General features: G+C 35.5%; 2 protein-coding genes across 6 annotated transcripts in view; both read left to right on the plus strand.

Annotated features, from left to right (window-relative positions):
• On the plus strand, window positions 1–25,522 carry MSL3 (MSL complex subunit 3). Of its 5 annotated transcripts, none has more exons than XM_081948213.1 (13): window positions 1–854; window positions 6,226–6,308; window positions 6,920–7,015; window positions 7,724–7,821; window positions 10,375–10,466; window positions 12,196–12,318; window positions 16,002–16,162; window positions 17,603–17,761; window positions 17,995–18,257; window positions 20,357–20,466; window positions 20,799–20,898; window positions 21,391–21,475; window positions 23,579–25,522. In XM_081948213.1, coding segments are annotated over exons 3-13 (1,293 nt in total). In that variant the 5' UTR covers window positions 1–854; window positions 6,226–6,308; window positions 6,920–7,013; the 3' UTR covers window positions 23,679–25,522. The 5 variants fall into 5 exon arrangements, with proteins under 5 accessions (XP_081804339.1, XP_081804335.1, XP_081804336.1 ...); XM_081948209.1 differs by lacking the exon at window positions 1–854 and adding an exon at window positions 909–1,173; XM_081948210.1 differs by lacking the exon at window positions 1–854 and adding an exon at window positions 1,399–1,629.
• FRMPD4 (FERM and PDZ domain containing 4) overlaps window positions 1–27,028 on the plus strand; it is a 570,850-nt gene that overhangs the window by 162,365 nt on the left and 381,457 nt on the right. The window lies entirely within an intron of this gene.

Raw genomic sequence — 27,028 nt, forward strand, 5'->3', positions numbered from 1 at the left:
TTTAGACAAAAAACCCCAAATGCACAGGCATAGAACTGTCTTGATTTAGCTAGAATCCAGGTGGACAATCACTTGAATAAGAGCCAGCAGTTGCCGCTGCCAAAAAGCCAATGCAGTCCTAGGCTGCATTAACAGGATGAATCAAGATCACATAATATGCTAGCACCACTTTATAATTCCTTGGTAAGACCATACTTGGAACAATGCGTACAGTTTTGGTCACAATATAAAAAAGATGTTGAAACTCTGAAAGAGTAAAGAGAAGAGCAACAAAAATTATTAGAGGACTGAAGGATAAAACATAACAACAGTTGTTGGAATTGGTATGTCTAGTCTAGTCAAAAGAAGCACTGGGGTGACATGATAGCAGTGTTCCAATATTTGAGGGGCTGCCACAAAGAAGAGGGGTGGGTGCCAACTTATTCTCGAAAGCACCAGAAGGCAGAAGAAGAAACAATGAATGGAAACGAATCAAGGAGAGAAGCAACCTAGGACGAAGGAGAAATTTCCTGACAGGAAGAACAATTAACCAGTGGAACGACTTGCCTCAGAAGTTGTGGGTGCTCCAACACCGGAAGTGTTTAAGAAGCGATTGGGCAACCATTTGTCTGAAATAATATAGGGTCTCCTGCCTGAGCATGGGTTTGGATTGGAAGGCCTCCAAGATCCTTTCCGACTGTTATTCTGTTATTCAGCCGAGGATCTCAAATGGAGAGGGTGCTGGCTCTTTTCCTTTATTTCAAGAGCGGTGGCATCTGTACTTCGTACAGACACAGCATCAACATTGGATTTAGACTAAGACTGTACTTTCACGCAGGCTGCCGAGGAAAGAGGCGGCCTTCCCATGGTCCGAGGTAAGCACGCTGGGGCGGCCGATTCTCCGGACGAAGGCATTCGCCCAACGCCACACGCAAAGATAAAAGCAGCCCGTTTTGTCTCGGCTCGCGTGGGCCTGCGCCCCGAGGACGCCTTCCTCGCGGAGTATGAGCAGGAGTTGGGCGGCCCGCGCTGCGCCTCCCTCTCCCCATTCCCCTGGGGGGCGTGGCTAGCGTTGCCTTTCGCCATGATGAGCAAATGACCTCGCGGGGAATGAAATTTAAATTCCACAAAGGCGAGAGAGTTCTTTGCTTCGAGCCGGACCCGACCAAGGCGAAGGTGCTTTATGATGCCAAGGTGGGATTTCTCCGCTCAGCGCGCGGCCCTTTTTTTCCCGCGCGCCAACCACCGCCTCCTAACGGAAGCCGCCTCCTTCTCTCTCTGGCGCTTCCGGGCGTTGTTTGTGTCGTTGTTGCCACTTGCGAGGCTTCTGACAGGAGCTCGGAAAGAGGAAGCAGCTCTCTTCCATTTCCGTTTCTCCCTCTTTTTTTTAAAAAAAAGTAGGATTTAAAATTATTACGATTGCGGGTGCCTCTCTTCGAAACGGGCGCTGCACGAAAATGTACGGCGCCGGATAAGGGAAGAGATGGCCCCGAATGAAAGCAAGCAAGCTTCTCCTTTCTCTCCCCATCCACGCCTAATCGTGTTTGTTGCAAAAGGGCCACCAATCCCTTTAGGAGGTGCATTTAAAACCAGTGTGATCCTCAGGGATAACACTTGTAAATGGTTGGGTGCAATAGACAAACGCTGTGTGTAGGTAACAATTTGATTATTCTTTTGTTTTCTGGTGAGTGTAAGATAAGTAGATTCTTCGGTTCCTAATCAGAGGCAAACACTTGATAACAAGGTATTTTGTTTATAGTACAGTCCAGATACAATGCAGTTTAATTCACACAGTTGAACTGCCTCTGGCATTTCATGCCTGTTTGCTCAATAGTGTATATTAAAACTGCTTTCAGACATGGCAGGTTTTTATCTCTTCTGGTTAATTGGCAATGGTATTTTTATTTTTGTTCTCTGGCTTAAAATTTATTCAAAATCAATGCTATTTTTGCTAATTGGTTACTGGTATGCAAGTTTTTTTTTAAAAGAAATGAAATTTCAGAGTATTGTGGTTTGCACTTGACTATATTCTTAACACTTTGCTTAATCCTGGTTCACCTAACAGACCACCTATGAGTCATGTGTACCATTCCATAACATTTTGGGGATGAAAGTCAAGGACAAAATAATTATCTTTGTGGTGGCAATGTTATAGAATAGATTTGACAGCAAGTGTAAAACATAATAGACCTCCCACATTCCATTCCACTATTAGTCTCTTGGAAAGCAAACCACTCTACAATATGTGTCCTGGGTTTATATGGCACACAGCGCTACAATTGTGATGTGCGCTGATAACAGTCTGAGGATCTATAACAAAGCAATATTCATCTTCATAATAAATGCACTAAAAATCCCCACCAACCCATTTTCACAAGATATTTTTCATTCTTATGATTTGATTCTCTCTCTCTCTCTCTCTCTCTCTCTCTCTCTCTCTCTCTCTCTCTCTCTCTCTCTCTCTCTCTCTCTATCTATCTATATATATATATATATATGCCCAAATATGGGAGGGAGCTCACTACTCCCCCCTTTCTGTCCTTTGGCTTATTACAGAAGACCATCCAGGCAGAAAACCTTATTTTTAATGTTGCCTTTGCTATGTTTGTGTTGTATTTGTGCTGATAAATAAATAAAGGGAGACTAGTATAGATCTATTTCAAGCTATTTAGCTCTCATCAGCTAGCCATACCCTTACTGGGATTTGAACCTGGGCTGTATTACATATTAGGCAGATGTGTTAGCCACTAAGCCGCAGGCTCTCCTCCTTATCAGCTGAGCCAGGGAAATAGGTATGTATTTGTGTTACAACCCCTTGTATGCCCAAATAGATCTATATACTAGTCTCCCTAGCACAAATACAACACAAACATAGCAAAGGCAACATTAAAAATAAAAATATGGTTTTCTGCCTGGATGGTCTTCAGTAATGAGCCGAAGGACAGAAAGGGGGAGTAGTGAGCTCCCTCCCATATTTGGGCATACCAGGGGTTGTAACACAAATACATACCTATTTCCCTGGCTCAGCTGATAAGGAGAGAGCCTGTGGCTTAGTGGCTAACACATCTGCCTAATATGTAATACAGCCCAGGTTCAAATCCCAGTAAGGGTATGGCTAGCTGATGAGAGCTAAATAGCTTGAAATAGATCTATACTAGTCTCCCTTTATTTATTTATCAGCACAAATACAACACAAATATATATTTTATATATATATGTATGTATGTATGTATGTATGTATGTATGTATGTATGTATATATATATATATATATATATATATATATATATATATATATATATATATATACATACATACATACATACATACATACATACATACATACATACATATATATATATATATTTGCTGGTTTTGTTGTATTCTGGTCTTTTCCCGTGTAAGGTTACACGGGAAACCTTACACGGCAAAAGATCCGAATACAACAAAACCAGCATACCTACACCCGTGAAAATCTACGAAAACAAATTATATATATATATATATATATATATATATATATATATATATATATATATATATATATATATATATTATATATATATATATTTATATATATTTATATATATTTATATATATTTATTTATATATATATATATATATATATATATATATATATATATATATATATATATATATATATATATATATATATATATATATATATATATATATATATATATTCATACGCGTGCTCGTGTGTGTGTGTGTGTGTGTGTATATACCGTGTTTCCCTGGAAATAACAACCTCGGTAAGTCCTAGCTTGTTTTTTACATATGCACCCAATATAAGCCCTATCCCCAAATATCAAGACCCTGCCCTAATTAAGACCCTGCCCACTCCAGGGTGCATGGGTAAAAAATAAGCTAGGATGGAGATGGTGGAGCTGCTTTACAACTTATCTTCTGGCAGTTGCAGCCAGGCCTCACATACCTCAGCCCATTTCTTCTGCAGCCAGCAAGGCTTTCCTGCAGGCCTCTGTAGCCAATAACAGAGCTCTAATATCGGCTACAGAAGCCTTCAGGAAAGCCTTTCTGGCTGCAGAAGAAATGGGCTGAGGTGTGTGAGGCCTGGCTGCAACTATCTGAAGCCGAAGAAGTTCCTTGAAGGCATCTGACAGCGAAAAGGAGGGTGGGCGCAAGTGAGGTGAGTCAGTGAATGACATCCCCCTGAAAATAAGACCTGGTACCTTTTTTGATTGGAAAAAAAATATAAGACAGGGTCTTATTTTCGGGAAAACGTGTGTGTGTGTGTGTGTGTGTGTGTGTGTGTGTGTAGTGTGTGTGTGTATGTATTACATTTACATGTATGTATATATGTATATGTATATATAATATATGCAGATAAGCATGATTTAAAAATGGAATAATTTAACATATTCCTATATTTATAAAATTAAGGTGTTCCCTTGACTGGTGACAGTTATTTGATAGATTTGAGCATTGTAATAGAATTTTTTTCCTTATGCAGAATTGCTCCTGTATTCTAAATTAAGGTGTGCAATTAAATTTGGATTTTGCAACTTAATATATATTTTGGTTGCCCCAATATAAGACAATGAGATTCTAGAAAGAGTTCAGACAAGGGCAATAAAGATAATTGGAGAATCTGAAGGTAAAACACATGAAGAACGCTTGCAGGAATTGGATATGTCTATTTTAACGAAAAGAAGGACTACAGGAGATATAATAGCAGTGTTCCAATATTTGTGGGGTTGCCATAAAAAAGAGGGGGTTTCAATCTGTTCTCCAAAGCACCTGAAGGCAGGACAAGAAGCAACGAATGGAAATTCATCAAGGAAAGAACCAACCTAGAACTTAGGGGAAATTTCCTGACAGAACGATTAATCCATGGAACAGCTTGCTTTCAGAAGTTGTGGGTCCTCCATCACTGCAGGTTTTTAAGAAAAGATTGGAAAATCATTTCTCTGAAATGATACAGGGTCTCCTATTTGAACAGGGGGGTTGGACTAGAAGACCTCCAAGATCCCCTTCACCTCTATATTCTGTAAATAATTTGCTTCAAAGTGAGATGCCTGAATTCCAGGAACTACTTCATGTGGGCCAAATATAGCCTGCAAGATTTCAAATAATAAAGGTAGGATAAGAAACTAGTGAAGAAACATCCAGAATATTCCAAGAGGAAGCAATTGATTTTTACTTAATCATGAAGGCTGAACTTGAGGAGTGATGCTTCACTTACTGCAGTGGTCCCCAACCTTTGCAACTTGGTGGTCCAATTGGGGTGGGGAGAGGGGAATCAGGCTGCGCCAGCAGTGGGCTGGCACGCATGTGCTCGCAGCTTGACTTGTGGAAGATGAGCTGCGTGTGTGCACGCATGCCAGCCTACCACTCACACAAGTTGAGCTGCACATGGATTGATGCCGACCCGCTGCTTGAGCAGCCCAGTTCTAAATAAGCCATGGCATAGTAGTGGGCCGTGTGCTGGGAACCCCTCCCTTACTGGATTCTTGTCATCTGACTTGCTTGGGAATAAAATGAAGCAGGGATAATATGGATTTCACAGGATTTAGTTTATATACGCTTAGCCAATAATATAAATGTGTCAGTCGTACATAAAAGTTTTTAAAATAAACAGTAATAAGTTTTTAAAGCAAATGGGTGGTATTTCTATTTTTTGGAAGGGGGAATTAATGAATTTCTTAAAGTAAGCAAGAAATCAAAATTTGAAAATCTAGTGACAAGTAGCTATTAAATCATATTTGGAACAAACATTTAACTGAAAAACAACTTTGACAATTTATATTCACAGATAATTGCCTGTTGATAATATTCTTGGATCCGTTCTATAGAATATGACACACATCACAATAACACCCAATTAACATGTTGTGATATCATGGAAATACTGCTGTTGCAGGCTGTGTGGTGTTATGACACCTTTGCCCACTTCAATCACCTATCCATTTCTGACTTTTAAAGGAAATAAATACCAAAACTCAATATTGTTATTTATATTTGTTGCAAATTGAGGTGGTTTATTCTGGATGATTTAATTTTTTTGTAATGGAGAGATATTACTGCATACAAATATTGCATTTAATCTCTGAAATATACTCTTTTAAAATAAAATGGTGGGATATGTACTTAATTACTTTGCTTAGACTCCTATGTTATAAGACATTGAATTGTAAAAAAGGATTTTAATAATTTGAGTGCATGCCTATAAAAGTGTTTGTATAAGAATACATGTGTTTGATTTTAGATTGTTGATATTGTTATTGGAAAAGATGAGAAAGGAAGAAAGGTCCCAGAATATCTGATCCATTTTAATGGTTGGAATAGAAGGTGAGCAAATTTAAATTTTAAAAAAATTAGGAGACAATTAGTAATTCAGATATAATCCATACTACTCTAGATGAAGCTTGGACTCTAATATGTCCCTATTGACTTTAAAAATGATTTGGAAGCTTCTGCTGGTACAAAGTGCTGCTAAATCACAAGTCCTTGGTAGTTAATCTGCATAGTAAACTGTATAGTACCCTGATTGCCAGCATATTTCTATCTTTAATTTTAAGTCATTTGAAATCTTGATTCAGCAGATTTTATGTGCAAATCAAATTTCCATCTCAACATCCCCCTAGATGGCCTTACATAATTGGAATAAAGCAATTCTGTTAATTTTATCTTAACTTTACAAAATCCCCAGATGGTTTATGCCATTTGTATAGTAGCATCAATGTTTAAATAATAACAATCAAGGACTACCTGTATTAATGGAATCAATGTATTTTACCTGCTCATACAGAGTGCCACGTAAGATTAGTTGGGAGCTTAGGAGATATATGCATGGTAACGTTCAAATTCATTTGCTGTTTATCTAATACATTAAATAAGCTTGGCAGACATCTTCTATAATAAAATATTTTATTATTGGTTTTTTTTAAAAAACTACTTAGTTGGGACAGATGGGCAGCTGAAGATCATGTACTTCGTGACACTGATGAAAACCGCAGATTACAGCGCAAATTGGCAAGAAAAGCTGTTGCTCGCATGTAAGGATCAAATATGGTTAACACTTTTTTTGAAATAGTTTAAGTCATTTTCAGAAGACTTAATTTCAGTATCAGCTCCAGTGTCTTTAATTCTGGATATCTGATGTAGCTATTCTATATGTGCAGATGATTTCCCATTGTTTAAAGCATGCAATATTTTGTACTGTAAAATATTTGGTGCCTTTATAAGGTTACATATGATGTAATGGCAGGAAAATCATTTCTGATTAGGAGTTTTATAAAATGGAGAGAATGCTTATTAGTAGCAGGTAGAAAAACAAGACAGGTTTTCCTTTTTTGCTGTTCTTATCCTGCTGATTTATTTTTATTAATTCTTAAAATTTTGGCTTACATAACATGATAGATTATTAGACAAAAGTAAACTAGTAAACTTATGGAAGAAGGAATTACTTGCTGATTTATCCTGCTGATTTATTTTCATTAATTCTTAAAATTTTGGCTTAGATAACATGATAGATTATTAGACAAAAGTAAACTAGGCTCTGATCAGTGGTAAGCTATGGAGAGGGAAAAAGAAGATACGTCACTAATTTGTATTGTGTATGAATTCACCCTTGTATATTGGAAAACTATATTTTTATGTTCAGAGAAAGATACAAATATGCCCCCTTTTCTCAGTGCTAATTTTTACTTTTACTGCTAACAGTCATGTTAGCTAAATGGTAACCTATGTTCAATCTTTTTTAGGAGAAGAAAAGGAAAGAAAGGGCGTTGCAGATTGCCAGGTGTTGATTCTGTACTGAAGGTCCTTCCTACTGAAGAGAATGAAAAGACTAGTGAAAATTGTAAGTTGGCTTATAGAGGATGCTTGTGCTATCTAATTAAAAATTGTATATAATAATTAAATATTATTATACTTAATAAATAGGAAAATGGTTATGTTCTCTTCCACGAGTACTTGCAACTTAAATGAAATGTTGATTAAGATAGTTGTAGTTTAAATTGTAACATATATTGTACAATATAAATTGTAAATATAAATAGATATAGACCTATGGATTGTTTTCTCTTTTTAATATCTATTTGGATAATTGAATTTAACTAGTACATTAAAAATAACTAAGGAACATACTAAATGTACACTCTGGGATTATTTTTAAGTCAGTTATTTTATATATTACTGAACCAAGTGTTCTTTAAAGAACTTTCACAAGGCTTCCGAGTTCAGGTTTTGAAAGTAAATATATTTCAGGAAAAGAGTCAAAGCACTAAAATATCTAGCAAAATGTAGGCATTTGTCAACAATACCAGATGGATAACCTAGATTTATTATTTTTTATTCTTTATATATTTATATATCCTACTACCAATTAAATTTGTTTACAGGAACTAGGGGATACATGTAACAAAACAAACAATTATTAACAATTTAAAAGATAGCTCACAAATGGTCAGTAGAACAGCCAGGTCTTAAGATGTTTGTATATTTATAAAAGTTATATGGTTGCCCATCTTGTACAATATAGCCTAAGTAGCTAATAATCATCAAACTACTTATGTAAAAAAACAGTAACCCCATCTTTCCTTTTACTCTCTGGAAAACTAGGAAGGATCCTTTCTGAAATGCTTTCCATTCCCCATATCCTTCTGTGGACTGAGCCCTGGTGGTGCAGTATTTAGAATGCAGTATTACAGGCAAATCTGCCTACAGCCAAGATCCTGATCACTCAAGGGAGACTCAGCCTTTCACCCTTCCGAGGTCGATAAAATGAGGAGCCAGATTGTTGGGGGCAATATGCTGACATTTGTAAACTGCTCAGAGGGTGCTATAAAGCACTATGGAGCGGTATCTAAATATTAAGTTCTATTGCTATTTTATATGCCAATTATCCAGTTTATGTCTCTTGCTCTTGTCTCCCAAGATCATCCCTACATATCATTATAAATTGACATCATTTGATACAGGGGACCTGACTTGTGGATGGGCAAATATTCTGAGGGAGGAGGTGGGCCCACAGATAACATGACATCCCACTTTCTTGGTCATAGCCTAGATCAGGGGTATCAAACTGGCATCCCGTAGGCCAGATATGTCATGCTTAGGCCACACCCCACTCCAGCTCCACGAAGGGAAAAACTTCGCTAAGCATCATGTGACAGCAACGTGACGCCGCAGGTTTGACACCCGTGGCCTAGATAGTGACTCTTCCTTTTGATCTTCAAATCATTGCCTATGCCCTCTGCATTAACCTGAGTTAACCAAAAAAAAAAAAATGTGCCAGTCTTCCATCTTTGTCAACAGCTTTGATTGGAGCTGTGATTCAGACTAAATCCAAATTACCTGCTTTTTAAGATACCCATCAGGAGCTCAAATCAAAGCCAAAGTAAAGCTAGATTTCTTTACAATAGACAGAATTCTGTTGTAGAACTTGCTTTGAACTTTCCAGACACCAGGTCAGTATTTTCATAATATACTGGGAAGGCAATATATTCACATATTATGATATCTAGTCCCAAACTAACATATTTCTTCTGTAGTAACTTCTGTAGTAATGGTAAGTAGTGTGAAAGGAAATCAAAATTGGGTTATTTCTTATTGAAACAACTACCTTCTTTATGTACAGTAACTGAAGCTACCTGCTAAAGAAGGAGTGGAACCAATAGAAAACAGTTCTTCCAATGCTTAAATGCTGTAGGCTTTCTAGTAGGATAGCATGATAGAGAGTATCAAATGCCAATGAAACCAGGAGGAATGCAGTTCCCTCCCTCCATATACAGACCATTATTTACAAGAGTTTGCAATACTGTTTCCCTTCCATGTCAAGTCTGAAACCATATTGAGAAGATTGGAGATTGACCAGGCTATTGCATGGTTGGATCAAGAGATGATCTGTTTAGAAATGATTATGTAATCACTTTTTTTCAAGACCGATGGCATTATCCCTTTCTTAAATGTTTACCATCTCCCAAGTTTACCACATATTGTCCATCCACACAGTTCATTGATCCAGCTTGCAGGAAGCAGAATTCATGCTCTAGAAGAGCCCATCTGCTTCCTCTGTCTCTTCCACGAAAGAATCTCAAATGATCTTACAAGATGTAAGTAATTTGCCCTATCTATCTAACGCTTTAGTCATTAAAAATGCTTCAAGATCACAGTAAAGTGGTGCCCAACATAATACTACCATAAAACCAATTCAGATCTTGGAAGAGGTAAACTTCCAATTCCTATTATTTATGTTTGAAATTAAATAGCCTAAAGATTTTTGTGGTTTGTTTAAATTCTATAATTCAACTAGGAACTCTAGTTAATATGCTATTGTGGTTTTAAAATTTAACAATGTAACATTGTGACAAATCATTAAATGTGAAAGGTAATTCATTTCTTTTTTAAACAGCTATAAGTAGTTCTTCTGATGATGATAGTGATGAAGGAACAGAAGAGGAGCTAAAGAGTGAAGAAAGTGACATTGATGAAAAGATAGAAATGGTATGTTTATATACCGTAAATTTTGTCAAATCAATTTAAGTATAAAGAATGAGAATATTAATTTTAGAGTGGATAACTAAGATATGCAGATGCCGGGTGGGGAAGAAAGGAAGCCGTTAAAAAATACCTTTGTTTTATAAAACAAGTCTCAATAAATCATGTGATTTATAAAACATTTTCACATTTTCAGGTTCAGGTTAACAAATATTGTTAAAAATACAAGTTAATATAGAGCAGTGGTTCTCAACCTTCCTAATGCCGTGACCCTTTAATACAGTTCCTCATGTTGTGGTGACCCCCAACCATAATATTATTTTATGTTTTTTTCAAAAATATGTGTTTTCCAATGGTCTTAGGCGACCCCTGTGAAAGGGTCATTCGACCCCCAAAGGGGTCCCGACCCACAGGTTAACATTTGGGTTAAAATGTGATATTAAGTTGTTAAATTAGTCAGAACTACAGGTTGTCCTTGACTTACAACCAATTGATTAGTGATTGTTCAAAGTTGTGATAGACTCAAAGTTATGAACAGTCCTCAATGTTACTGGCTCACAATGTTCTGTAGTCACGTGACAGCCAGCTGCAGAATCCTACAGTCACGGCAGAAATGCTTATTGCATAAACTGGATTGGTGGTTTGCTTAACAACTACAGTGATTCAGTTAATGAGTGTCACAAAAACAGTCATTAAACCAAATCCAGTCACTTAACTCAATTTAGGACCACAACAACTTACAACCAAAATTTGAGATAATTATGGTTGTAAGTCAAAAATTATCTATAACACATCTTAAATTTTAGTTTGAAATTATAAATATATGAACATTTTTGTCCATAAGGCAATGTTTATTATCTAATATCAGTTCAAATTTGCACTGTAGAATATATGTACTTATTAGAACTTTTGATTTGGGGGTTGGATGCAGAACTTCCTCACCCTAATCTATGACCCTAGATCTATTCTAGACAATAATTCTTAAATGAAATGATCAGGTTACTGGTATCCATTGTATAATTCATGAATTGAATTGAAGTATATTATCTACTCTTTAAAAAGACAAGGAGATGCAGGGAGATAGGGAAATTGCATGATGATCAGCTAACTTTTCTAAACAAATTGTTAGAATGTTAATAAAAAAAGAATTTAAAAAATTAAACACATAGAAAAGAACAAGAATTGCTGGAAGGAAAATTGGCTTCGATCTTGTAATGTGAATCCTGCTTCACCAACCTTCTGGAGGATTTTTTTAAAAAAATTATTAGTAAGAACCTAGAGGGGGATGACCATTGCATAACTTTCAACAACACTTTGATAAAGTTTCTTGTCAAAGGCATTTCAGGAAGTTTAGCAGTCACGGGGCATTTAGGGGAATAGAGGACTTGTCCTTTAATGGATTGCTATTATCTATAATGAACCAGAAAAATGAGACTAGGAGTTCTAGTAAGGAGATCAGTAAGGATGTTGATTCATAGCTGTAAAAAAGGCAAATTCCATGCTAAGGATAATTAGGAAAGAGACTGAAAAGAAAGTAGATTTTGTAAAACGCCAAGTAATAGATCAGAAATAGACTTTTATCTTGAATAAAACTATTTTAGATGTTTCTCTTTGCCTTGATCTGCAACATTATATATGCCTCATTATATAGTTTCAATATTCCTAATAATTTATTATATTTAATACAGCATAAGTAAATTTAAGGTTTTTTTTAATGTTGATTATATTGATACAGAAAGAAGAGCAAGAGACTCATGCTAAAAGAGAGATGGAAGAAAGAGCAATAAACATTGAAATTCCTGAAATCTTGAAAAAGAAACTTGAAGAGGATTGTTATTATATTAATAGACGAAAGCGGGTATGAAACATTTTATGCAAATTAAAATAATCGGATATAGTAATATTAAATACTTGTATGCAAAAATTAACATTATTTGACAGTGCAATCACATGCACAATTTGTCAGTTACAAGACTGATTAAGTTCAGTAGGATTTGATATCAGATGACTGTATATAAATGTACAAAATGCAAGCAAATATGGAAACTAGTGAAAAAGTGTTCTACAATACAATTTAATAGCAATTTGTTTTATTGACATTGAAAGAAGTAGATGAATTCTCCATTTTGATTGCTTTTTCTATTCCACAGCTTCCCTGAGCACATATTAGCCTTGATAGAGGTAGCATCGGTACATTAAAATTCTTGGATGTTGTCAAGGAAAAATCAATTTAGTTTATTAAATACATTAAAGTAATTTCTTATTTATCTGAATTAATTCATTTCCTTATCAATCATATATCGACAAGAAAGAAATTTCATATCTTGCCTTAAATTAGGCTACTAAACTGAAAAAAATATGGTCCTAATATTGGAATTCAACATTATGCAAATACAAGTAGTAGAACAAAGTGAAACTAGAATCTTGGACTTTAAGAGAGCTAATTTCAATAAACTTAGAGAGAGTTTGGGAAAAAAGTCCATGGATGAGAATCCTCAAGGGGAAAACAACTCAAGAAGCTTGGGCAATTTTGAAAAATGAGATTACAAAAGCCCAGTCTAGCACAATACCAATGAAGAAGAAAAATATCAGCTCCCAAAAGAAACCAGCATGGCTGCATAAAGAACTCTCTGACAAATTGAAAGACAAAAAAGATAAGTATAAAAAGTGGAAAGGGGGGGACATATCTAAGGCAGAATATCAGCGAATAGTCCGAGCATGTAAAGATGAAGTGAGGAAAGCTAAGGCTCACAATGAAGAAAGACTTGCCACAAAAGTAAAAAATAACAAAAAAAGCTTCTTCCAACATGTTAGAAACCAGAAAAAAGTTAAGGAACCAATTGGTCCATTGCTGGAAGAAAGTGGCAAGAAGGTGACAAGCAACAGGGAGAAAGCAGAACTATTTAACTCATGTTTTGCATCTGTCTTTACACAAAGGGATAAAACAGTCCAACCTATCAAAAACAGCACCACAAAAATCAGATTAGGAACACAAGTGGAAATAGGGAAGAAAATGGTAAGTGAGCACCTGTCTACCCTAGACGAGTTCAAATCATCAGGACTGGATGGATTACACCCCAGGGTTCTGAAGGAACTGGCAGACGAGATCTCAGAACCAGTGAATTATATCTTTCAGAGACCCTGGAGTACCGGGGAACTACCAGAGGACTGGAAAAGAGCTGATGTGGTTTCCATCTGCAAAAAAGGGGAAAAACAGGAAACTATAGACCTATCAGCCTGACCTCAATACCAGGAAAGATTCTGGAAAAGATAATCAAGCAACGAATTAGCGAATACCTAGAAGCAAACAACGTAATAGCCAAAAGCCAACATGGCTTTGTCAAAAACAGATCATGCCAGACTAATCTTATTGCTTTCTTTGACAAAGTGACAAAATTAGTGGACCAGAGGAATGCCGTCGATATAGTTTACTTGGACTTAAGTTAAGGCATTTGATAAGGTAGACCATAACCTACTACTAGATAAAGTAGAAGAATGTGGCTTAGACAGCATCACCACCAGATCGATTCGTAACTGGCTGACCAACCAGACTCAACGTGTAGTCCTCAATGGAACTGCATCTACATGGAGGGAGGTATGCAGTGGAGTACCCCAAGGCTCTGTTTTGGGCCCAGTACTCTTCAATATCTTCATCAATGATTTGGATGAGGGTATAAATGGGGAACTCATCAAATTTGCAGATGACACCAAGTTGGCAGGAATAGCAACACTCCAGAAGATAGGCTAAAGATACAGAAGGATCTTGACAAACTTGAACATTGGGCACTATCTAATAAAATGAAATTCAATGGTGAAAAGAGTAAGATTCTACATTTAGGCAACAAAAACAAAATGCACAGGTACAGTATAGGTGGTACCTTGCTCAACAGTAGTAACTGTGAAAGGGATCTTGGAGTCCTAGTGGACAACCATTTAAATATGAGTCAGCAGTGTGCAGCAGCTGCCAAAAAGTCAACACAGTTCTAGGCTGCATCAACAGAGGGATAGAATCAAGATCACGTGAAGTGTTAATACCACTTTATAATGCCTTAGTAAGGCCACACTTGGAATACTGCATTCAGTTTTGGTCTCCACGATGTAGAAAAGATGTGGAGACTCTAGAAAGAGTGCAGAGAAGAGCAACAAAATGATTAGGGGACTGGAGACTAAAATATGAAGAACGGTTGCAGGAACTGGATATGTCTAGTTTAATAGAAAGAAGGACTAGGGGAGACATGATAGCAGTGTTCCAATATCTCAGGGGTTGCCACAAAGAAGAGGGAGTCAAACTATTTTCCAAGGCACCTGAGGGTAGAACAAGAAGCAATGGGGGAAAACTAATCAAGGAGAGAAGCAACTTAGAACTGAGGAGAAATTTGCTGACAGTTAGAACAATTAATCAGTGGAACAGCTTGCCTCCAGAAGTTGTGAATGCCCCAACACTGGAAGTCTTTAAGAAGATGTTGGATAACCATCTGTCTGAAATGGTATAGGGTTTCCTGCCTAGGCAGGGGTTGGACTAGAAAACCTCCAAGGTCCCTTCCAACTCTGCTATTGTATTGTATTGTATTACTTATATGAGAAAAGTGTAAACTCAGTTTCCTTAGTGAAAACACTAAGGCAGCTTGTTTCTTAATTCTAAATGTATCAACTCACCCTTTTATTTTTATTCTTATTGCAGCTTTTCTGACTTTCTGATCTCTGAGTTTTAATGATAGAAACCTAAGACTGGCCCTTCTGGCCTGGCCAATGTCCATCTTAGTTTAGCATTTTGTTTATGGTTTCTACAGGCAACCAGTAACGGACTTACCAATTGCCTGTAGGCAGCTCACAAACAGGAAATGAAGACATATCCGTCTCCTGCTGTGGTTTCCCTGCAACTGATATTTGAAGCATTTCTTACCCTGGAAATAGAACTGAGAGTAATAACCATTGATATATTTGTTATCTATGAGTTTGTTAAATTTCCCTTTAAAGACTTAACAATGATTAAGGAACAAGAAATTGTGGGAATGCTAGAGTCAAGTCAGTTCCATGTTTATTACAAAAAAGGCAATTCAAGGGCAATGATTGCTCTGGAAAAACTGCTCTGGCGAGACTCAACCATAATTTCTTTTTCTCCATTCAATTGTGTCTAATTCTCAAAGACTGCATGGACAAGTATATGAAGCTTCAAAATTGCTATCATTGTTTATAGAATTCAGTATTTATTTCACCCTGGCTTTAAGTATAGCCTATTGACATCTGTGTTGTTCTTGATTCCTTGGTCTTGCCAGATACACAAGACTTGACAAGGAAGGAGAAAAATAAAACTAGTGGGATGAAAAATATGCTGTACTTGTATCATACTTGTTTATTCTTGTTCGTCCAGATTGTAGGCTAGTGAGCAAACCAGTTATAAGAGAGTGGAGAATAGGTTTGACCTCAAGGTGTGTGAGGGGTGTTCAACTTTTTTTAAAAATATCTATTTTGTCTCTATAAGACTGTTCTTGTTTGAAAGTATAATGTGTAAATTAATTAATTTGTTTTCTTTTAATTTAGCTTGTGAAACTACCATGTCAGACAAATATAATAACCATCTTGGAATCATACGTAAAGCATTTTGCCATTAATGCAGCTTTTTCAGCCAATGAGAGATCCCGACACCATCAAATGACTTCACATACTAACTTGAATCTCCATTATATCCCACCAGAAAAAAAGTAAGCAAACACTATTTAATTTTATGTTTAAGTGTTAAAATGAAAAGTTTAACTTAATTTCAACTAATTAGGTATTAGCAAGCTTAATAAATTTATTTCCTATAGTTTTGCATTCACTTCACTTTGTATAAAGAAACAATAATGCTGTTCATATAGCTGTTCAAATAAATCATATAGCCATTTAATAAGGCAACAATATTCATATTTTAACTTTTTTCCAGCTACATCATTTGCCTAATTCTCAATTTTCTATAATACTGTAGTACAGCTTTCTTTTCATCAATTTTTTATTGACATAACATGCATTTCTTATGTTCCAACCTTTAACATATCACTATCATTCTTATACATATTTCTAAAATACTCTTCATTAGAGGTAGTCTTCGACTTATGACTCAAATGGACACTGCCGATTATGGTTATAAGTCATGTCAGTCATAAAATGAGTCATCCAAGTGACTGACCCAATTTTACAACCTTCTTTGTAGTGGTCATTAAGCAAATCCATGATCATTAAACAAATATGCAGTTATTAAGTGAACCCATTATTCCCTATGGGGTGTTTTTACCAAAACCAGGATGTAAAGGTCAATTTTTGACAAATATGTCATAAATTGCATTCACATGACTACAAGATGCTGCAAACAGCTATAAATGCAGGTCAGTTGCTGAGCACTCAAAATGTGCTCAAATGACTTGCCGGGGGTGGGGGGCAGCCATCACAACTTCAGAACTGGGTCTAAGTACCTTATGGGGGCGCTCCATCACAACTTCAAAAGGTTGCTAAGAAACTGATTGGAAGCCAAGGAGTATATATATATTCCTTCTTTTCAGTTCTAGCCTAAATCATTCCATCGCTTTTGAGTTCCATCCTAGGGAAGATTCTTTTCTTGGCCTCTCATCGATTTCTAAAAATTTTAATTCTGTCAAAATCACTGCATTTTCTCTTTTCTTTTAATCTAAACTATTATTTGTTATTTAACTTTTATTACATTAGTATACATTATTTAAAATTATTGAGTAGTTTTAAAGTCATTTCATTAATCTGAAAAATCAGGCTTTAGAAGGGAAATATGAAAAAAAATCAGGTCATATAGTACTCAGGTTAACTAACACATACTGTTGGGAGCAACTTTCAATTCTTTAATGTAGGAAAAAACACATTAAAAAAGTTGTCACTCCATTGCAGCTGTGTGGGCATTGTTTTTGGCTTGTTTCCAATTGAGTGATCCTGACCCCAAATAGATACTTGAGCTAATAGTAATAGTAATACCAAAAACAGTATGAGACATTATAATAGTTGCCTTAGGCAAGAAAGGAAGCATACAAGTTTGATAAATAATACTGATTGTTATGACTTTGTTCTTCAAAATAAATCAGATATTAACATAAACTTTGTTATATAAAATAACTATTTCTTTTGTAATCTTATTTTTCTAGTGTTGAATTATGTAAAGAAATGGTTGATGGCCTAAGAATAACCTTTGACTTCACTCTTCCTCTTATTCTACTGTATCCTTATGAACAAGCACAGTTTAAGAAGGTGACGTCCTCCAAATTTTTTCTACCAATAAAAGAGAGTGTAGCAAATTCTAACAGGTGGGTTTGGTTTTTTGCATTCCTTTTAAGAAATAGAATGGTTTTAATGGCATTTTTTAAAACCTGTAATCATAAAACTATAATTTTTACTGCCAGCCAGTAAGCTGAAAGAAGACATTTCAATAATGTTAAAGTTACATTGTTACTATTTAAAATGTTCTTTATTGGCCTTGTATACTGGCCCACAATGACTACTCAACATCCTAGTTCACCATATTTTTTTATTTGATCAGAAATCAAGAAGAGCTTTCTCCAAGCCCACCTCTTCTGAATCCATCAACTCCACAATCCACAGATAGTCAGCTTGCAACAGGAGAACCTGTAACACCTAAACGCAGAAAAACTGAACCTGAAATCTTGCAGTCTCTAAGGCGTTCTACGCGTCACACGTCCAACTGTGATAGGCTGTCAGAAAGCAGCGCTTCTCCACAGCCAAAAAGGCGGAATATTGAGACACCTGCTTCAATGCCAAAATTGTTTTTGCATCTTGAAAAAAGTGAGTTCTTTGTTAAGATAATGATGTAAAAGTGTTTTCAGTTTATTGGTTGTCTTTTAACAAGCTCAGTGAAGCTTTGAGCATGATAAATGTGAGTGCTAATAATGAACATTTTTCAAAGGCATTGCATATGTACTTTAAACTTTTATAATAAAGCTTACATTACCAATATCGCTATTTTAATAGACTTTGAAACAGGGTGGATTTGATTTAAATCAAGTCAATTTAAATCATGATTTAAATCACTAATAAAAAGGCTTGATGTAAATCAACTCAATTTAAATCATAATTTTTAAAGAGCAACTGTCATCCCAAAGCTCCTCCTTTGACCCGCTGTTGACTCACTGGCAGTCCCATTCACTTTAATGGGACGGCTGGTCATGCGGCAGTGACACAACAAAGTGAGGGATTAGTCAGGCAGCAGGTGAGTGGATGCCCACTAAACAGGCCCTTCCAGGATCGATCTGAAATGACAGATGCTCTTTAATATTATATTTATAAGTTGCTTAGAAGGTTTCACTTTCATTTGTACTGCTTGCCCTTCCTCCTCACACTTAGAGCCTGGTGGTATAGTTGCATTTCTCTTCAAACAATCATACAGTTTGCAGCGTACATAGATTTGCAAAATAATGGGATAAAGAAATATTCCTGAACTTTGTTTTATGTTTTATCTCATGGTTACTGTGAAATTGTGTGAATGCATCAATGCAGTGCATGTTATCTCAGCTTGCAGAGCTTGGATTCATTGAATGAGTTTACCAAAAATGCAAATATTTCAGAATATACAGCCTCATGCTACATAACTAAGCTCCATTCCATGCTGAATAAACTAAATTATTAATGTATCTTAAATAAAAAACTATCTTTAGATAGATTTTTATGCCAAAAGCATTTTATTAAAATAAATTTGATTAAAAAAATTAAAATCCGGTTTAAATTTAAAAATCTGTTTTTTTAAAAAAAAAATCTGTTTTTACTCCACCTTGCTTTGAAAGGTTAACCTGTGCTTCAGGGTGGGTCATATTTAGTATGTTACATTCAGTCCACATTGGATTTGTCATGGGGATATCTCCGGATATTATTTTTGTTGTAATAATAGCAGTTGCAGTTGATAAAAAGCATGCTTGTGGTATAATAACATGCATTTCAAGTGTCTTCACTTAAATATGATAATAGTTCTAGCAACAAATAATGGAATTTGAGGAGGATGACTCAGAAATATAAGCAGAGCAATATTTTCTATGTATTTTGAATGACTACATATTAGAAAATTGTCTTAAATTTTAGCAATAGGCAGATTACTTTAAACATCAGTTCTGGTCTGATTTTTTTTGTAGAAGCAGTTGAAACAACTTGCTTTATGCTAATAACTTTGCAGAATCCATTATCACTTTGTTTTTTAGCAAAATAATTTGTCTGATTTGAGCTACTAGCAATGGTTTGCCTTACATATGAAGCCAGTTAGGTGAGTTGAGCTAGTCACTTCTCTCAGCCCTGGAAATGAAATGGCAAACCACTTCTGAAAATCTTGTCAAGAAAATTGCAGGGACTAGGAATCCAAATTGCCAGGAATTCAAAACTGACTCAAAAGCATACTCTCAGAGCAAAGAATTATTAGCTCCTTGATATTAGTGTGTGAGGAATTGTGACACGGGGATTTAAAATATTATTAGAAATTATACTTTTATATATTTTGAATATTAGTCAAAGATACTAATGTGATTATCACATGCATTTATATAATTGAAATGTTATAAAAATAAGATTGCCTGTGTCAATGGGGAAGCCTGTTTGGGGCATTGGTTAAAGCACCAGGAGAAACCAGAAGACTGTGAATTATAGTTCTACCTTGGGCACAAAGCCATCTAGGTGATCTTGAGCCAGACATACTTTCTCAGCTAGGAAGAAGGCAGTGACAAACCAGTTCTGAAAATCTTGCCAAGAAAACTGCGAAGAGGAATCCATGCAGTTTCCAGGAGTCATAAACTGTTTTAAAGCATCCACTCACAAAAATATCAAAGGAACTTCTTAACAGCTGAATAAGAGTACTTGTTTTTATATATCCATGCATAAAATAATGTCCTACTCTTTTCTTGAAGAAACTCCTGTCCACAGTGGGTCATCATCTCCTATTACGCTAACCCCTAGCAAAGAGGGTAGTGCAGTATTTGCTGGATTTGAAGGCAGAAGAAATAATGAATTGAATGAGGTAAGCTTTTTTGGTCCAAGACTTTGATTCAAGATATGAATCAAAATGTCTTTAAACTAGGAACTTACATTCCTCCAGATATTATTGAAATGGAGCTTGTATCATTTTAGTTTAATATGTACTAACCTCTTCCTTTCTAAGTATGTTGGATTACAAACAGTTTTGGAAATAGTTCTGATGCAGAAAGAAGAAAGATGTACAAATTAGGAAGGTTTCTGTTTTATATATTTTAAACTACTAAGGTAAAGATTTTGATAATATTTAGTAGAATCCTGATATGATTTTAAATTAGATTTAGATCAAGACAAAGTTTATTCTAATTTTATTTTTAGGTGTTGTCATGGAAACTCATGCCAGAAAGCTATCCTCCAGGCGATCAGCCGCCACCACCTTCTTACATTTATGGATCTCAACATTTGCTGCGCATGTTTGGTAACCTATATGAACTTCTACAATGTTTTTTGTTATAACTTTAATTTATACACTATATTTATTGGATAATTTTAATTGGAAATTAATTCTGCATTCCTAGCAGGATTTAGTTCACTCAGGTACATATATGCAATGGTACTTGTAAATAATCTGATCTATTCAGAAATATAAATCTCTCTTAAGAAGATTTTTTTTAAAAAAAAATCAGAACTATATTTCAATCTAACTCACTTTCCAATTTTTATAATAATTTCTATAAAGCACGGGTTATCTCAGGCCACGTATTAACTGTCAGCCAAAATTACTTTAAGATGTTATGGGGGGAGAGAGAGAGATAATTGGATGAAGGTAACTGAATGCTTGAAACAAAGATGGAGTATAAAAAGGTAGAACTAACAAATAAGGGGAAGTGTTAGTGGTAAATTGCTTTCAATTGAAAGAAAAACTGTCAAATGGGAAAGGTTGACATTTTTTCCCTTTTTGTTTTTACAGTAAAGCTTCCAGAGATACTTGGGAAGATGAGCTTTTCTGACAAAAATCTAAAAGCTTTAGTAAAGCATTTTGAGTTGTTCCTAAGGTAACCTATGGATAACAGCAAATTTAGAAGCCTAAATATTCAAGAGCAGCTAGTAACTTGCAGAACAAACTTTTTAGTTATAGGAAAGTTATTTGTTAGATAGCTTATTCATCTTACATGAGAACAGTAGAGATTCTAATCAGGAAGTTTTAGCTTCTGTAAAAATACTTTCCTTGTAATATTACAAGTAATCCTTATTTGGCATCTGTAATTAGGACTGGCACATGATTATTAAGTGAAGCAGTGCTAAGGGGCTCACCTGACTGAAACTGTGCTGCAATTTTACTCCAGTTGTCCTTTGCTTGTACAGTGTCATAAGGTATGATCCCAAAGAGTCAGGTGAGCCCAAATGGCAGAGAAAGTTTCCAGAACACGAGGAAGCTAAATAAAAGGATAAAATCTTATAGCTCTTTTCCCCAATTCCCAAACTTTTGGAATGCTCACCTGCTAATAGGGTAATTAGCAAGAAGAGAATTAATGTTTGCATTTACATTCATTAGAGAGGAAGAGTTTACAAGAGAGTAAGCAGGCACACAATGGGGAATATGTATCTAGAGGAGTTCATAGCTGCTTAGGAGGTAAACAAAAACCTTCAGTGTAAATCGATTAAGGCTTGATAACTTTAGGCAGCAGGTATGAGCTGGCAGAGGAATCTACGATCACAAAGTTGAATTTGTTAATTTGCGAATATGTCACTGCTCTCAGATAGAAACAACCAAATAAACTAATGCTATTTTATTATAAGGATAAATTAACAGAATCCTGCAAGATTCAAAGTACAAATCCTCCACCCCCACCCCCATACACTCACTTTTTATACCCTGGTCAATTAGAGTGGGTCCTTCCTAAATTTCTTTTCCTGACCATTAAGCTCCTCCTCTTGTCATTCTGTAGGTAGCATCTCCTTGTGTCTTCCCTCAAGGTTATTCCCACATACCATTACAAATTAGCACTTTTTGTAGGGATATGGTGTGCTGCAGAGAAAAGTGGCTCAGCAAGAGATAGCTTATTTAGGCAATCTTTCCACTCTGCAAGCAGAGAAAAAGGGGAGGAAAAGGTCAGGCCCAGGACAACACAAACCAGTAACTGATTGTAATAATGAACACATGCTTGAGAGAGAGAGAGCCTGCAAAGGTAAATATGGGCATTGGTCACAAAATTACCCTTTCATCACTCTTATAACTGTGAACAGTTGCCAATCAAGGTAGTCGGTAAACAAAGACTACTTTTATTGTGTACAATAGATTGACAGAAATTGCATGCCAGACATATGATTAAAGAGACATTTCAGTGTATATAGAGCTTGCATATACAGTAGATTAGAAAGATAATGTTTTTCTTGTATTTCTTAAAAGAAGGTGTTCACATGAAAAGTTTTGTTCATACTGTTAGTTCATGTAATGCAATAATAACCTCCTGCAGGTTCATTGCTGATGTATATTTAAGATCTATTTTTTCATATAGAACAATAAACCTGCCATTCAAAATTAATATATCTTAATTCTGCAGCACTGAATCAGTTCTTCTGACAAATGCCATTTAATGCATGATGTCTGATTTTCTCAGTTTTCTAATAAAAATATTTGGGAATATTTGTAGAAAAAAATATTGTTAGGTAATATAACTTGCAGTAATAGCCTGTGACCACTAGTCTGTACTAATATGCAGATAATATAGTTCCAGTCTGGATTACTACTGCAAACAAAACGTTCTTTTAATGTATTGGATTAGGATTTTTATTTTAAAGTTCATGTGCTGAAAAAAGCATTTAATCAAGTATAAAATTATAATACTATCTAATTGTTTTAGTTTCAAATAAGTTACATAAATTAGAAAAATAAATAAAAAATCTGTTCAAATAATGATCCTACTTTTTAACAAAAGCATTTCCAGAATTATTTCAGTGGATTATTTGCAATTGTTCAAAGTTCAAAAGTAAGTTCTGTTGGATATAATGGGAACCACACCCAATTAACCATTTATAAGATTTATGGCATGGGGTTCTTTGTCCATGGTTAATTTGTAGCACTTTTTCAGAAGCATTTTAAGAGTATTTTGGATAATTTAACATAACAATTAATCATACATATTTTACTTCTACAGGTTCCTAGCTGAGTATCATGATGACTTCTTTCCAGAGTCGGCTTATGTAGCAGCCTGCGAGGCCTATTATAGCACCAAAAATCCACGTGCTATCTACTGAAACTGTGGATGCAGTCAGTTGTACAAACTGGGCACGTTCCATGTCTCCTATTTTATTGCATTACTTCAAGATCAAGAAAAATTGGAAGATATAATTATAATATCACAAAGGCTTTCTACAATGTTCTTTTGACATAAAGAAAATTTCATTTCAGAGCTATGCTAATGTTGCATTCTAGCTCTGCATTGACTGTTAATGCATAGAACTGCATACAAATAAAATAAGAAAAAGGAAGGGATGCATTAGAAACAGACTTCAAAAGAACTAATTCATCCTGTGTTCCACATTATTATAGCCTTGCTTCAGACTGACCTCTCATCATTTCTATTTAAAAAGTGAATGCAGTTGCATTGTACAGGTTGTTCATATTTGGGATTTTTTTCCATTAAATCTGTAAGAAACCACTTCTATGTTAGTATCCTTTATATCTCAAGTGATTTAAGTATGAGGAATGGACTTGAGGATACTGTCAAGGAAGCTGTTAATTCTCTATAGGTCCATTTCACAGTGACCAAATAGCTTTGATTGGAATTAATAAATCCCATATATTGTTTGAATTGCTTTAGGGGGTTAGGGTTTTTTGTATTTAAGAAGAGGATATACTTCATAATTTTTGGAAGAAAGAATGATGAAGTGATAGTTACTTGGCAAAATTTTAGATCTGGAAATACTTGAGTTTTATTTTAATTTTATAGTTCTTGCTTGTAAATCAACTAGAATTTATTTCTGAAAGTAAGAGAAGAATCAGAATATTTTGTTCATGTTAACAAAACCTAACTGATTTCTAAACTGGAAGAAGTTGATAAATATGGAAAAGTTATGCTATCATTCAGTTAGTCCGGTCTTATACAGCACATCTTGGGAAGTCCAATAATTTCACTAGGATTATTATGGTCAACTCATCTGATACATTGCAAATATAATGTGATTGCATGAGGCAAGCTAACTAGAAGATGGGTCCCCAAGTCCTGGGTCAGGGTCCATTACCAGGCTGCGGCCTGTTCAAAACTGGGTTGCAGGAGAGATGGGCGAGCATGTGCATGTGTGAAACTCCATTTGTGCGAATGGCAGGCAAGTATGCATACAAAGCTCCATTAGCATGAGGGGAGAGTACTTGTGCTCATGCAAAGCTCCATTCGTGGGAATAGAGCTTCAAGCACAACCACACTGGGCCAGCAAGCTGGAAAGGTTGGAGACTGCTGAAATAGAATACTTCATATTGTACTCTGCCTATTGGATAATTGAGCCTCATGAAGCAATCCTAATAAGTAATGGCACCCTAACTGTCTTATTTTAGAAATTCAGAGCATAAGCGCAAGTAGTTAATAGTTAAGAATAGGAATAACAGTTGTGATCTCTGTGATGATATGGACTATAACTGTAACTCCAACATGCAGAGCCAAATGTTGAAAAATCTCAGCACAGAAATTGTAGAAAAAACATTTTGTTGATACTAGTGTTCAACACTCAGGTCATGCTTTGTAATGCCTGCCATTCAGCTTCCAAATTCTTGCTGTTACATAGAGAACTTTTAAAAAAGCATGCTAATATAAATGGGTGCAATTATCTTCATACCCTTAAATAATTTTTGAATGGACACCTGTTAAAAATGTGTGACCAGCTCTAATTTGTGAGCTGTTATTTTGGTGCTAAATTCAGTATAAATGTGTTGGTTGATTGATTGCATGCATTACTTTTTTGACATAAGTCCTAAATATTAAAACAAATTTAGACTTTGGGTTGCAGCCTTGTGAGTGAAGCATTTATTAAGTTTGATGTAAAATACTGTTTTAAAGATATTAAATATTAATGTTGTATGAATGTAGAATAATAAATAACATTTTTATCATTCTGTTTTCAGCATGTTTGAATGCTAAGTACTATATTTTATTGCATCCAAAGCTTGCATAGTATCAGGCACAAATAACCAGGAGCATTCACTGAGTTCAAAACACAGAAGAGTTTGTTGTTGTTATCTATATACATGGTAAAATCAAGAATCAAATTAACTAACAGTCAAAGCTAAATTGGTACCAGATAAGAGTCAAGAGTCATGGAAGGGGGGTGGGGTGGGAGGGCTGAACTTGGATCTTTTATGACAACACAGTGACTCCAAACTGGTGATTGTTTAACTCTGCCTTCCAGCTCAGCCCACTTTTCTCCTATATATAATAATATAAAACCGGCCTACAATAGGTAAATTGACCCAATCCCTTATGGCTGCTTTAGATGGGAAGGGGAAGCATTTATTTGTATGTACAGGAACACAAAATACTTTATGTGAGTTCAGCATTTGAAAATACTTCATTCCATCTTTCTTATTTAATGTCCAATATATTCATTTTTCTTAGCTGTGCTCTCACTTTCATATGTCTATAGTATGCAATGGTAAGTAAATTCTCCCATAAAGATATACCACATATTTATTGAGGTAAGATTTATTACAGGCAGAAATGGCTGTTTTCTTTTCTGATTAAGCTGTTAATGTTACATTAATTCACGTAGTCATTCAAGTGTTTAAACATTACAAAAATAAATATGAGTATACTGAAGCTTTATAATGATACTTCATTGTTAAGCCTTACTAGAGGAATGGTTCTACTTGACATATTGAGCCAATTATTTTTAGAAACTTCTAAAATGTAATGATAGGAGATACAAATTTGTAAAAATAAGGTAGATGTGCTATTTTAGTGTATCTATTTGAAAGGAGTTTCACAGATAACTATTTTGGCATGAAAGAGTTGCATTCTATTTCAAGGCCAAAATGTTTAGAATAGTATTTTATTCTACTGCAAGATAAGGATCACTAGTCTAGATAAATAAAGCCTCTGTTTTAGTGTACATGGCTATGGAAGTTGGAAACACTTCTCATTATATTTGATTAACACTCAGCTGGCATGTAATTATGTTCTCATCTTTTTAGAAATAATCCACTTACACTGGATGGAAAATCACAGGTAAGAATTATGACAATTATAGTAAAACCTATCTGACATCTACACTAGCTATCTAGAATGTGTGCATCCACACATACACCTATCCTGCATGTTAATAACAATAAGATTTGGGCAAGAGAAATGCAGAAAATATACCTAAGGCTGGGATTATAATTAGGATATGGCTGCATCAGGGTTGTGTTTGACCTGGGGGGGGGGCAGGGTGGACATGGCCAGCTTGACGTAATTAGTGTTGGGGGTGCTTGTGGTGGCCCAAGTGGTCTGCCAGGGAAAATGGGCTCCCGAGCTCTGTTTTCGGCTGCAACGGCCTCCTGCAACCATTTGCCAGTGAAAACTGAGCTTGGGTGGGCCACATGCGGCCCTCCCAAGCGCCATTTTCATTGACAGAGA

Source organism: Natrix helvetica, assembly GCF_964273705.1.
Source record: "Natrix helvetica genome assembly, chromosome: 3".
NCBI classification, from domain to species: Eukaryota; Metazoa; Chordata; class Lepidosauria; order Squamata; family Natricidae; genus Natrix; species Natrix helvetica.

What these genes read in the sequence shown, in the direction of transcription:
- MSL3 (XM_081948209.1), top strand. Translation starts at nt 1,075, where the DNA reads ATGACCTCGCGGGGAATGAAATTTAAATTCCACAAAGGCGAGAGAGTT. An exon ending in TTTAATGGTTGGAATAGAAG is followed by an intron (nt 6,309 to 6,919) that starts GTGAGCAAATTT and finishes AAAACTACTTAG; the next exon opens with TTGGGACAGATGGGCAGCTG. An exon ending in ACATTTGCTGCGCATGTTTG is followed by an intron (nt 20,899 to 21,390) that starts GTAACCTATATG and finishes TTGTTTTTACAG; the next exon opens with TAAAGCTTCCAGAGATACTT.